Source organism: Chiloscyllium punctatum, chromosome 31 (assembly GCF_047496795.1).
Source record: "Chiloscyllium punctatum isolate Juve2018m chromosome 31, sChiPun1.3, whole genome shotgun sequence".
Classification (NCBI taxonomy): Eukaryota; Metazoa; Chordata; class Chondrichthyes; order Orectolobiformes; family Hemiscylliidae; genus Chiloscyllium; species Chiloscyllium punctatum.
This window is the reverse complement of record NC_092769.1, coordinates 64587104-64601600: the sequence shown is the minus strand read 5'-3', so window position 1 is coordinate 64601600 and position 14497 is coordinate 64587104. Positions and strand designations below refer to the sequence as shown.

Below are 14497 nucleotides of genomic sequence, written 5' to 3'. Positions count from 1 at the left end.
GAGTGGGTGCTATCTGTATTAAATATTTTATACTGCTCCTGTATAACTGGCAGTTTTTTTCTTGGCTCCAACAGAGAAGTGGATGATTCCCACGTGGTTTGCTGCAAGCAGTAATATATTATGCAGTTTAATTAATAAGCCAGCAGGTTTATTTGGGAGTGCAAGCTTTCAGAGCGCAGCTCTTTCATCAGGTAGCTAGTGGGGCAGGATCATAGGACAGAGAATTTATAGTAATATAGTGTAAATTCTGTGTCCTATCATCCTGCCCACTAGCTACCCAATGAAGGCGCTGTGCTCTGAAAGCTCCAAATAAACCTGTTGGACTATAACCTACTGTTGTGTGATTTTCTTTTTAACTTTGACCACCCCAGTCCAACAACGGCACCCCCACGTCATGGTTTATAAACGGTTTTATTCCTCTCTGTGCTTCAGGTTTAGGAAATAAAACGTACTCAAAACCTGGCTAGTGGGACAAATACTTTGAAATGTTCACTTTATTTTCTCCCTATTCGATTTTTTTTTAATGTACGAGAAGGATAACAGTCTTTCGAGCTGGAACATTTGCGGAGGCTGGGGCTGGTGGGTGCTGACATAGTAATGGCGGTCGCATTTCCCACAATGCCGAGCGCTCAGGACAGCGCTCCGGCTCGCACCAAGTACGCATGCTCATCGGTCCGGGCGCAGGGCATTGTGGACCGTCCCTTTGTCAGGAGATGTACTCGGTCGAGGCGGAGGTGAGGGCTGAAAGAGGAGTTGTCTTAGAGACAGACAGAGGGAGGGTCCAAACACAGACAAAAAGAGCTGAATTCCGGGGGTGAGGTGAAGGTGACTGCATTGAACATCGCCGCAGCATTTGTCTGAGTGTTGCATCAAGAGGCCTAGTACAGTCGTGGGAATACAGGATAAAAATCTCTGCCCGGAGTCAGACTTTGCCCAAAGGCAAGTGGATGTTGCAGGTCGATCATCTCAGTCCCGTGATACCATTGCAGGACTTCCTCAGGACACCTTCAGCTTCCTTATCCTCGCCAACAGAAGTAAGACTTTGGCGCTGTATTGCCACTCCTCAATCACTGAAACTCTAAGGACTCATTAACAGCACTGTGGTTGCATGCACACCACAGGGACTGCAATGAGATGGGGGCATCTCTGGCTAGACCGGCATTTATTGCCCATCCCTAATCACAAGCAGGACAGTTAAGAATCAACCACATTGATGTGGGTCTGGAGTCGCATGTAGGAGGCCAGACTGGGTATGGATGGCAGTTTCCTTCCCTAAAGGACATTAGTGAACCAGATGGGTTTTCTTGACAATGGATTCACAGTCATCACTAGACTGTTAATTCCAGATATTTATTGAATTCAAATTTCACCATCTGCCATGGTGGGTTATAAAGTGGAGGTTGACCTCCCCTCTGGGAACTAAAACCAAATCACACAAACCATAATCTGTTTAAAATGTCCGTGAGAAGGGGTGTAATTCGGTTTTTTTCTAGTGGTTAAGTAAAAGAAATCCCTGATTCTCCCCTCACGATTAACGAGTGACAATTTATCTAACTCTAACAGTGAACAACCTAACGAGTAACAAACCAAATAAATCCCTTCTAGCTACTAACTAATAAAACAAGACTCTAATGGTATGCTGTTCCAGTAAGTACATGTCCACTTGTATACAAAAAATAATAATTTAGTCTCTTCAAATTACAGCCAGGTTACATGTCTTCTAGAATTTTCTGTGCTTTCTCCGTCAATTCCTCTTCTGTGAGAAGTGCTTTAACAGTAGATTCTTCTATCAGGAGTTTAAATGTGTGTGCTGCAGTACCGTGGTATATAGATGGTGTTTTCTCTAAGAGATGGGAGCTGTTAACTTTGACAGGTGGAAGTTAGCTTTGCTGATTTTTCAATCTGCTTCCTCCTTTTATAACCTTGATGACCTACAATCGGATTGGTCCTAGGTTGTCAAAACCACCAGATTTAAATTTACTACATTTTTGGCTAAATTCAAAACCTGTTACTTTGATAAAACTGCTGCTTTGCCTTTCAATACAAAATGTTTCAATTTGGGTGCTCTGTGTACTAGCAAACTCAAGCTGCTGCCAGACATCTATTCTAATGCTAAGCACAGAAAAATACACCATCTTTTAGAGAAACTGTACAATGCTTTTCCCCATTTTACACACACCAACTTCACAACACCTCCCCCTTAAGAAAAAAAATGAACCATCATTATGAAAAGATGGCCTTTTTTTCTCTCTTAAAACCTTAACTCCGTTTTACTAGATCCATTGATCATTAATCTACGGTTATACATTTTATACAAATTCTATTTAGGCACAACATGAAACACTACCATTCCTACCTTGTATACACATTTTTCTTTTAAATCTGCATTAATATTTTTGCAACTTGCAATATGTACAATCTGTAAATTAAATGCTTGTAACTTGAGACTCCAACAAAATGTGTTCTTATCCTGAAACCATTGTAGAAATATTGAAGGATTATGATCGGTATGCACAGTCATCTCTGATACGTTGCTTGCAACGTAAACATTAAAATGTTGCAAGGCCATTACCGAACTCAATAATTCATTTTCAGAAGTTTTCTGGTGAATATTGAGTTTATTTGAAAAGTAACCAGTTCCTCCTGTCACAAAATAACTCCCAGCACCTACATCGCTTGTGTCGATGGTGACTTTTAAAGTGTTTCAGGAAATTTGGCATAGCTAAAACTGATGCAGTGGTTAAAACTACTTTTAAATTCTCAAACGTCTCCTGGCATTGCTCTGTCCTTGGAAATTTTGTGCTATTTTTCAACAAATCTGACAATGGTGCCAATATGGTACTAAAGTTTGGTTAAAAATTTCCTGTAGAATCCACTCCGTCATAAAAATTGTTATACTTCCTTCTTCAAGGATTGTTCCTCGATGTCATTTGACCGTATCCAATGCTGTGCCAGAAGAATGTCAATTCTGCCTTCACAAGATCTGTTTTTGTCAAGTTTATGATCAGCTTTGCCTTCTGTAGTCTCTCAAAGAGTTCTGCGAAATGCTTCATGTGATCTTTTCACGAATGGCTAAAGCTCACTAAGTCATCTATGTAGACGGCACAATTAGTCAATCCGGCAACAGCTCTGTTCATAAGCCTTTGAATAGTGACTGGTGCATTTTCCATTCTAAAGGACATTACTTTAAGGGCCTGTTTCCACACTGTAAGTAATCTAATCTAATCTAAGTTGATTTTGGGTTACAAAAGCAGAAACTTGCTTTCTCCAACAATGGTACTTGCCAGTAGCCACAAAGTAAGTCCAACTTTGTGATGTAAGTGGCTCGACTCACTTTTTCCCCACACAATCCTTCAGCCTTGGAATTGGGTACAAGTCAGAATTTGCCACAGCGTTGACCTTCTGATAATCCATGCAGAATCATTAAGTGCTATCAGGATTCAGGACCAACATGATCAGCAAACTCCACTTGATTTAATTTATCTCTAATGTCAACTTGGATCATCGCTTCCACTTCCTTCTGAACCTGTCCTCCTTTGAGAGGATTAAGCTGGTAGGGGTGTTGTTTTATCAAACCAGCATTGCCTATGTCAAACGTAGAAGATAGGAACAGGGGGAGGCCATTCGGCCCTTCAACCATTCATCACGATCATGGCTGACATCCAACTCAATAGCCTAATCCTGCTTTCTCCCCCGTAACCTTTGATCCCATTCACTCCAAGTGCTATATCTAGTTGCTTTTGAATACATTCAATGTTTTGGCATCAGAACTACTTTGGGAGAAGAGATGTCTCCTCATCTCTGTTCTAAATGATCCTCACCGATCCTCAGACTTTGACCTCTGGTTCTCGACACACCCACCATCAGGAACATCCTCCCTGCATCTACACTGTCTAGTCCTGTTAGAATGGTATAAGTCTCTATGAAATCGCCCCTCACTCATCTGAACTCCAGCAGAACCAATCCTAACCCAGTCAATCTCTCCTCCTTTTTATCAGTCCCACTATCCTCAGGATCAGCCTGATAAACCTTTGCTTGAGAGCAAGAGTATCCTCCCTCAGAAAAGGAGACCAAACCTGCACACAATATTCTAGGTGTGGCCTCACCAAGGCCCTGAATAAGTGCAACAACGCATCCCTACTCCCGTACTCAAAACCTCTCACAGTGAAGGCCAACATACCATTTGCCTTCTTTACTGCCCGCTGCACCTGCATGCTTACCTTCAGCGACTGGTGCACAGGGACACCCGGGTCCCACTGCACACTCCCAATGTACAGCCATTCAGGTAGTAACCTGCCTTCTTGTTTTTGCTTCCAAAGTGAATAACCTCACATTTATCCAAATTATACTGCATCTGCCATTGATGTGCCCACTCACCCAAACTGTCCAGATCATGCTGAAGGATCTCTGCATCCTTGTGACAGTACACCCTCCCACCCAACTTACAAACCCCGTGTACTGTGGCATTGGTCGTCACAGCCTTTTTTTAAAATCAATTCTCTGTTCCTGGGAGATCGCTCACTACCTTGTCCCATTCCTTCAGGATTTCCTCATTAGTCAATTTATTCTTAGGCATGTCAAAGTCCAAATCTTCTGGATTTGATTCCTCGCTTTGGCAGTAAAACTGGACCCTTGGTCTGGCCGAACCTCCCTGGATAGTCCATAAGGGTTAAAAATAAAAGTAAGAAACTCTTTCCTAACCTTTTTTGCCGTGACGTTCAGTAATAGTGTTTTTTCCGGAAACCCGGAAGAATATCCATTATGGTTCGTAAATACTGATTCTCACTTTTGGTTTTAGGGAGGGAATCTATATGATCAATCATAACCCGTGTGAATGGTTCTTCAAATGCACAAATTGGCATCATAGGCACTGGTTTTATCACTGCCTGTGGTCTTTCTACCATATGACGCGTATGGCAAAATTCAACCACATCTTTAGGTAATCCAGGCCAATAAAAATGCTGATGTATCTTAGCCTGAGTCTTCCTCACTCCGAGCTGAACCTCCTACAGCTAATTCATGGGTTACCTGCAATGCTTCCTGTCTGTATTCTACCAACAACACAATCTGGTGAACCTTCGCCTCTGTCTTACCTGCAGTAACCTGCCAAGGTCTCCATTTCCACCTAAAGGTTTTATCCTTAAGGTAATAGCATTCTGGAATACACTCAAATTCCTTTTCTGAGTAGGCTGTGTGATATAAATCCTTTATTGTCTCACCTTTTTGTTGTAACTCCATTAATCTGTCAGAACTAAACACATGCTAATCTGGTTTTTTCCTTTGTCATCTCATCAAACAGAGTGTTAGCTAACTGGACCTCAACTCCTTCATCTTTCTCTTTTGTTTTCCTTTCTTGTTTTAACTTATTCCTGTGAGATCTTGTCACCACACAGTCTGGAAAAATTCCAGGTTATTTTTCTTTTAACTCCTTAGTTCCCTGGATTTCATTTGGCTTTTCCACTACAATGGGCATCACTCCCACCTGTGATCCTGCTATATCATTTCCAAGAATAAACTTTAATCTTGGAATAGCCAAGTTTTCTATCACTTCCATTATCACTTCCCAAGTCTTGATTTGACTCAGTGGCTTTATCTTAAACAGGGGAACACTACTCCTCTCTCCACTTATTCCACAGATTACCACTCTCTCAGGCAATATTTCAGAAGGAGTTTGAATATTTTCATCTCTTACTATTAGAGACAGACAAGCTCCCATATCTCTCAATATTTTAACTTCTTTATCTAGTCTTCCTGTTCTAATTGAGTAAATCTTGAATTTATGTGTCCCACCTTATTGCACTGAAGTCTCCTGAGGTCTTTCACCTCTTTTTCACCCTCTTTGGTTTCTTTTTTCACCTGTGGTAAACTGTTCCCAGTATGATCTACTTTTTGTTTGTCATTGAAGGATCTCTCTCTTTCCCAACTGGTATCCTTCACAGAATGAAATCGCTGTTGGAAGCTGGATGTCAATTTGTGCACTAATCCGTACCCATCTGTCATCGCTGCTGCTCTTCTGTCTCTTTGAACTTGCTGTTCCTTAACGTGTGTTCTTGTCACTTCTGGAAATGAGTTTTTAAGCTCCTCCAGCAGAATAATATCTCGATGATCCCATATGTCTTCTATCTTGAATGCTCTCATCCACCTGTTGTTTAATTCATTCAAACTCGAGATAACTCTGACCTGGTTCCTTTCTTACATTTCTGAACCGTTACCAATATGCTTCTGGTACCAATTCGAAGGCACTCAAAATTGCCTTTTTTACATCTTCTTCTTCTCCTGACATCTCTGACAGCACTGCAAACACCTCACTTGCCCTGCCTACTACCTTGGTATGAATTAATATTACCACACAATCTCTGGCCAGTTCAAAGGAAATGAAAAAGGCTTCCTCATCTTTTTTCATCAAATGTTGTTAATGTTTGTGTATACCCCTACTAGGCCGTTGACCAAGATGAGTTTGCTCATCCTCACTTCTATCCTGTAGTTTAAAGTCTCTTTGCTTCAGGTTTCAGATTCATTTTTCTAAATTGAACATATTCTTCCTTACCTCTGCAGGAGTGGTTCTTTCCTTTTTCTCCCCCTTTGCAGCAGTGGTTCGTTCCTTTTCTCCCCCTTTGCAGCAGTGGTTCGTTCCTTTTCTCCCCCTTTGCAGGAGTGGTTCTTTCCCTTTCTTTTGCTCTCTTCTAACTCCAACCTTTTAAGCTCATTTTCTAACTCCAGTTGTCTCATTTGGAATTCAATTTTTTTTTTCTAATTCCACTGCACTTGACTGTTTCCTTGGTGTGTCTAAATACTTGGCTAACTCTGTTATAATTTCAGCTTTGATTTTACCCGAGTTAAGCCCAATTTTAGCCTTTTTGCCTAATTCTGCAAGGGTCATATTCTTCTGTCTTTCTAAACTTCCTTAGCAAATTTGGGAAGCATCTTCAACCCCTTTAGCAATGTTAAGAGCCATTTCCCCACTTTTGATTGAACCAACAACAAGCAACCAAATTTAAACAGATTTCCACTTCCCACTTAAGTTTTATCTATAGATCTAGACCACTAATCCCCAAGTCTGGGACCTATCGTACCTTAAATCCTTTCAAATCTGTCCAGGTTTCGGACCCAAGCCCCCATTCTGTTACAAAGCCGAGGTTGACATCTTCTCTGGGAATTAAAACCAAATCACCTGAAAGGGGAGCACTTCACCCTACAATCTATGAAAAGGAGTGGGAGAAGGTGCATAATCCATTTTTTTCAGCAACTTTTAGTGGTTAAGTAGAAGAAATCTCTGGCATTCACTTCACAATCAACAAGTGCACAATTTATCTATCTAACTCTTAACAGTGAACAACCTAACTAAATTAGTAACAAACCAAATAAATCTTCTCTAACTACTAATAATTCCCGAATAAAACAAGACATTTATGGTATGCTGTTCCAATAAACAAGAATTCCACTCATATACAAAAAAAACCCCATAATATAGTCTCTTGAAATTACAGCCAGATTACGTGTCTTCTGGAATTTTCTGTGCTTTCTTTCATCAAGCTCTCTCTGTCAGGAGTGCTTTCTCTGTAGATTGTTCTGTCAGGATTATAGATGATGTGCCGCAGTACCGTGGTATATGGATGGTGCTTTCTCTAAGAGCTGAGAGCTGTTAACTCTGGCAGATGGCAGTTAGCTCTGCCAATTTTTCAACTGCTCCCTCCTTTTATTAGTCTTGATGACCTATCGATTTTTACAATTGGATTGGTCCTAGGTTGTCAAAACCATCAGATTTAAATTTAATGAGTTTTTGGTAGCTAAGGGCCTGATTTAAATTGATTGGCTAAATTCAAAACCTGTTGCCTTGATAAAATTTCTGCTCGACCTTTTGATATGAAATGTTTCAGTCTGAGTGCTCTGTGTATTGGCAAACTCAGGCTGCTGCTACAAATCAGTTTTAATGCTAAGCACAGAAAAAAAACATCTTTTAAAGGGACCGTTCAATGCTTTCCACATTTTACAACTTTACACATACCAACTTCTCTGCCCGGGGTGGCATGGTGGCACAGTGGTTAGCACTGCTGCCTCACAGCGCCAGAGACCCAGGTTCAATTCCCGCCTCAGGCGACTGACTGTGCAAACTCCACACCTTCTCCCCGTGTCTGCGTGGGTTTCCTCCAGGTGCTCTGGTTTCCTCCCACAGTCCAAAAATGTGCAGGTTAGGTGAATTGGCCATGCTAAATTGCCCGTAGTGTTAGGTGAAGGGGTAAATGTAGGGGAATGAGTGTGGGTGGGTTGCGCTTCAGAGGGTCGGTGTGGACTTGTTGGGCCGAAGGGCCTGTTTCCACACTGTAAGTAATCTAATCTAATCCAATCTGTTAGAATGGACAACAATTAATGGCCTTACCTCTGACACCCACATACCATTAGCATGATAAAGTGGTTAAAATCTCAAATTTGCTGTTCTGTATTTCTATCCTGAACTGACTTTTGTAAACTCCTTTTGTAGGATCTTTGAAAGGAAGACTTTGCAGATACGAATCTCAAACCAAATATCCCATCAAAATCTGACCGATCCACTCAGTGCAGCAGTGACTGTGTATCACTGAACATTTGATATTCAAGGAGCAATGTTTTAACTGATTGCAAAGTCTGAAGAAACATCACAGCACTCACAGTCGGAGAAACTGTGTGGGGAGGAGGTGTGAATCGATCATCCAACCTGGAGAGACACGAGGACACCAGCACCGCGGAGAAGCCGTGGAAATGTGGCGATTGTGGGAAGGGATTCAGTTCCCCATCAAAACTGGAAATTCATCAACGCAGCCACACTGGAGAGAGGCCATTTACGTGCTCTGTGTGTGGGAAGGGCTTCACACATTCATCCAACCTTCTCAGACACAAGCAACTTCACACTGAGCAAAGTTCACTCATTTGCTCTGTATGTGGGAAGGCAATTAGTCAGTCGTCGAACTTTCTGAGGCATCAGCAAACTCACAGTGGAGAGAGGCCTTTCACCTGCTCTGTGTGTGGGAAGGGATTCACTCAGTCGTCCTACCTGCTGAAACACCAGCAAATTCACACGAGGGAAAGTCCATTCTCCTGTACCTTCTGTGGGGAAGGATTTAACCGACTGTCCAGATTTCTGAAACACCAGCGCACTCACACTGGGGAGAGTGCGTTCACCTGCTTTATCTGTGGGAAAGGATTTAATCGACCATCCAAACTGCTGACACATCACCGCATTCACACTGGGGAGAGACCGTTCTCCTGTACCTTGTGTGGGAAAGGATTCACCAATTCATCTGACCTACTGATTCACCAGCGTGTTCACACTGGGGAGAGGCCGTTCATCTGTTCCATATGTGGAAAGGGATTTACTCGATCATCCCACCTTCTGACACATCAACTTGTTCATACCGATCATAGACCTTTCCAGTGCTCTGACTGTGAAAAGACCTTTAAATGCAAAAAGGATCTGCTGATACACCAGCGAGTTCACACTGGAGAGAGACCATACACCTGCTCTGTGTGTGGGAAGGCTTTCACACAGTCATCCTCCTGCCTGACACACCAGCGAATTCACAAATGATGACCGGGGTGGTTTCAGCAGTTATTGTTACTGTTGTCCATGTTAAGGATTGAATTCTTTCATTCTGACAAGTTGGTTTCTTTATACTGATTTTGAAAACAAAATAAACATAGTTTGCTGCTTATTATTCTGGATAAATATCAAACGCATTGTTTTAATTTTTTTTCTCTCCCACCTGTGTGGGAGCTCGGGAAAAGAATGTAGAACAGGAACAGAATATCAGCCTGGCCATCATCCTTCAGAGTCACACTGGGAGGGACGGTATTTTAGTCTTTTTCATCTCTTCACTGCAACAAAGACCCCTTGTGGATTAATTTGAAGGTGTGGAAGCAATATGTGACAGTTGCTTCTGTATAATATATTTTCACGTTTACCAAGATCAGGCTGTGTGATGTGAAAAGCCACAGAGCATCAATGGATGGAAATACTGTTCCAAAGCCCCTGTGAATCCAGCCTCTGATTTCTGTTTTGTAACTATCATCATTCCGACCTCCACAAAATAGAGGAGAAGCTCCATTATAGCTGTGTTTCTGTGGACACACTCTGTTAAATCAGAGATTGGTGTAAAGCTGTGCAGTGTTCCTGACTAAACTGAAACGGCAGGATTACGTTTCCACCTTAAAAATGAGGACGATCATCGGTGAAGTTTTTGATGTGTTTTAAACCCGCATCAACAACTGCTTGTATTTATATAGTGCTTTTGACGTTTAGCAATAATAGGTCAGAGATTGGGAATTCGACAGTGAGTAACTCACCTCAAAACTTGCAACTGTTACCTTTTAGAAGGGCAAAGGTAACAGATACGTGGTAACATCGGCACCAGCAAGTTCCCCTATGAGACACTCGCCCATCCTGCCTTGGAAGTAAATTGCTGTTCCTTCACTGTGCTGGGTCAAACTCCTGGAACTCCACCCCCTCAATCAGTGTTGTGAGTGTCCCTACACCATATGACCTGCAGCATTTCAAGAAGGAAGCTCAACATCACCATAGGGTCTGTTGCTCTATGACTCTTCGGTCCAACTTGTCCAAGCCGACCAAGTTTCCTAAATTGAAACTTTCTAGTCCCGTTTGTCTGTGTTTGGCCCGCATCCCTTAAACCTTTCCTATTCATGAACCTGTCCAAATGTCTTTTAAATTTATAATTATACTCACCTCTACCACTTCATCTACCATCTGCTGACCAAGTAGGGCTGGGCATTAAGTACCAGCCTAGCCAGCGATGCCCATATCTCATGAATGAATAAGAAAAATGGATCAATCGGTGCATATTAATAGCAAATTGAAGAGTTCACAGGAGCTTTAAATGCTGGTGCAATGATACAATGGATGTTTGATCACCAAATAAATTGGGATCTGCAGCTTGTTACCAAGAATTCCTCACTGTATTGATGTGTACATGTCAGTAACCAGGACTTTATAGTAGTCCTCCTCAGTGTTAACTTTACCTCTTAAATATAATAATCAATTAATAAATAAAGCAGTTTATCACTTCTTTGTGATTTGTTCAGTTAGCAATTGAATTAAAGATGTAATGAACTGTGCCACCACATTTTATTAATTTTAAATTTCTGTTTGTGGTTTTACTGAAATTCTGTTCCCACGCTGTAAAATTGGGGTTTATATTTCTGATGCTCATTCTCATGTAAATTGTCAATAACTGAGCATTCATTTTTTTCCCTGTGGAACACCACTTTCCAATCTTTGACATCCTTGAGTAGCTACTTTTAACTGCTGTGTTCTGATTCCTGCTTTGTAACAGGCTTGCCCTCCATCACAATATGACTGATCTAGGTGGTGAACCTGATCAGGCTGTGTGGACTGAAGAGCCCGGCAGCAGATTGCATTGAAAGATCAAAACGGAATCTCAATTGTTGTGATGCATTCGGAGATCAGTCTGCCCATTGTATCTGCACAGGCTGTCCAAAGGAACAACACGATAGTGTCATTTTCTTGCCTGTCCACTTAGCCCTGCACATTATTGCTATTCATTATCTGATTCCCCCTCTTGAATGTCTTGGTTAAAGTTGACACTGCCACATTTGCAGGCAGTGCATTCCAGACCTTAACTATCAGCTGTGAACAAGGTTTCTGAACCTTTGCATTTGCTGCTTTTGCATTTCACTTTCAAGCTATGCCCTTCAGTTCTCAATCCATGTCTAAGCAGAAACCGTTTCCATCCAGACCCTCTTGATTTTGAAAACTTCAATCAAATCTCTTAACCTTCTGTAATGAAAACACTCCCAATTTCTTCACACTGTCTTTATAACAAATTCCTCATCCTTGGAACCATTCCTGTAAAGCTCTTCTGCACTTTTTACGATGAGTTCTTATTCTTCCTGAAGTGGGGCACCCAGACCTGTACATAATACTCCAACTGAGGTCTCAATTGTGCCTTACATAAGCTGTACATAACCTCTTCTAATCTATACTGCGAATAACAAGATCTAGGATACCATCAGCTTCATTAATGGCTCTCCTTATCTGTGCTGCCATCTTTAATGATTGATGCACACTTACATCTAGGACCCTCTGCTAATGCTCCCTGTAGAGTACTTACCCTTGATTTTGTACCGTCCATGTTCTTTCTGAACTTCAACTCCTCCAATTTGTCAGTATTATTTTCAGGTTGTTCACCATCCTCGGAGCTTACTATTCTCCCAAGTTTCCTACTGTCTGCAAAGTATGAAATTGTGCGTTGGACAAAATTTCAGATTAACAACAGGTCAGGAAAGGGTCTCGACGCCAACCACAGGGGAACTCCAACTCAAACCTTCCATCATGTAAAAAATATCCGTTGATCATTCCTCACTGTTTCTTATCATTTCCTAACTGCTCACGAGTCTCTGTCAGATGGAATGGTTTGTATATGGACCATTTATTGCTGACATAGTCCCTCATGGCAGCCCCTGAACAAATCTGAATATGTTGATGGGACATCAGTTCCCTGGAACCTTTAAAGCATTTGCCGCATTCTAGGCAGATCAGTGATCTCTCCCTGGTATGATTTCGGTGGTGTTTCAGGCGAATGGATGGCTAGATGAATCTGTGTCCATACATGAGCAAAGTGAACTATTTCTCCCTATTGTGAGCTTGCCAGCCTGCGGTGAGTAGCAATTGTCACCTGAACTTAGTACCACAACGAGAAACACACTGATGAGACATCAGGTCCTCAGAACCTGCACAGTATTTCCCACAGTCTGGGCACTTAAAAGAGATATTTTAACCAGTATGTTTCAAGCAGTTTATCTGACAATGAATTCCTCCCCACGCTCAAAGTGAACATTATCAATTTGTGTGTCTGCAGGTGGGATCAATGAGGAAATTCCCTCCTCTACATTAAACAGTTGAATGATTTGTCCCCAGGTAGACGTCGCTGGTGGGTCAGCAGGATGGATAATTGAATGAATCACTTCCTACACTCAACAGCTGAATGGCTTATTCACAGTGTGTGCACATCAGTGCATTTCCAGCTTTGATGAGTAACTTGATCCCTTCTCAGTCCCCACATGGCCGGGTGTCTCCTCAGTGTGATGAGACTTGTGAACTGGCTGTTTTCTTACAGTTTTGAAATGCTACGCTATTCAGATTACAATGAATTAAACACTTCATCAAATCCTGATGGCTTGACTTTCACAATGAAAATCGTCCCAATTACTTGGTTTGTAAAATTGATTTAAAACAGAAAAAAAAGTGAGAAAGATTTCATAAAAACACAAAGGCAAATTGTAAAATTTAGCTGAATTAATCTGAATGATCTAGATGTACAGCACTAGGAGGGTGGATTGGGTAATTAGGGTTAGTGCTGTGAGAAAGAGAATACCAAAATGTTGACTCAGTGTCAGTGAAGGGTGAGTGATATCGTTCTCAGTCAGAATGGTGTATGGCTTGGACGGGTACTTGCAGGTAGTGACACTATCTTGAATCTATGGAACTCTGTCTAGGTGGTGGTGGTTGTGGGTTTAGGTGTGTTTTAAGAGCCTCAGTGAGTTATTACAGTACATTTTGTACATGCTAAAATGTGCTGCTACTGTGCATTGGTGTTGGAGGGAATCGAGGGATTGGCAATCCATCCATATTTTGTTCTAGATGGTGTCGTCTTGAATGCTGTTGGAGCTGCATTGTTCAAGATGAGCAGAGAATATTTGATCACATAGTTGATGATGATGGATGGGTATTAGGAGACAGGAGGTGATTTATTTGCCCCGAAATATCTGAGCTTCTGACCTACTTTTGTAGCCACATTATCTATATTGCTGATGCAAACAATTCCTGGTCAGTTGTAATCCCCAGGATGTTGCACCGTTTATATATATATCATAATAAGGATTTTCAATAGAGGAGGTGTGGCTCACTTGATGGATTGTCGCCCTGCTGACAGCTTCTAGTCAAATTTGATGCCTAGTTTTTTCATTTAGCTTTCTCTGCCTCTGCCTGTACTGAAATACAACAAAAATAAATCACGTTACAAGACATCAAGTCTTCAGTGCCAGGTCTGTTACCCAGCACAGGTAGGAGCAAATTACTGCAGATGCTTCAATCTATATTGGAAACAAATTGACCTGGAGATCGCAGCGGGTCAGGCAGCATTCATGGAGAGAAAGCAAGCTAATGTTTTGAGTCTAGATAATTCTTCATCAGAGCTGAAGGGAAGTGTGGAGGAAGCAGCACTTACGCAATAGTGGGGAGGGCAGGGTTGGAGTGCTGGGGGAAAAGGATGTTGTTAGTTCAGCTTAAGTGATCAGAATGTGAGAAGGGCAGAACAATGGTATGTCCACCTGCCAGAATGGAAAGAACTGACAGTCTTACTGGAGGTGGAGATATGGTGACAGAGAAAGTAACAAGAAAAACTAAAAGTAAGCAAAGGAACGGGTTCATTCTTCAATCACCAACATTAACTTCCGTGCCCCACCCTTCCCACAGTACCTTCCCATGTAA

The 14497-nt window shown here is 41.8% G+C and overlaps 1 protein-coding gene across 1 annotated transcript; it reads left to right on the top strand.

Annotated features, from left to right (window-relative positions):
* The first annotated feature begins 597 nt into the window (after window positions 1-597).
* Window positions 598-11111, top strand: LOC140457171 (uncharacterized). Its single transcript, XM_072551233.1, has 2 exons — window positions 598-734; window positions 8629-11111. The coding sequence occupies exons 1-2, from the start codon at window positions 598-600 to the stop codon at window positions 9560-9562; spliced, it is 1071 nt and encodes a 356-aa protein (XP_072407334.1). The 3' UTR covers window positions 9563-11111.
* Window positions 11112-14497: the final 3386 nt, after the last annotated feature.

Bases quoted from the DNA above. Each gene is read 5' to 3' on its own strand.
- LOC140457171 (XM_072551233.1), top strand. From the start codon at position 598: ATGGCGGTCGCATTTCCCACAATGCCGAGCGCTCAGGACAGCGCTCCG. The intron at 735-8,628 runs GTGAGGGCTGAA...CAAAGTCTGAAG, and splicing joins TGTACTCGGTCGAGGCGGAG to AAACATCACAGCACTCACAG.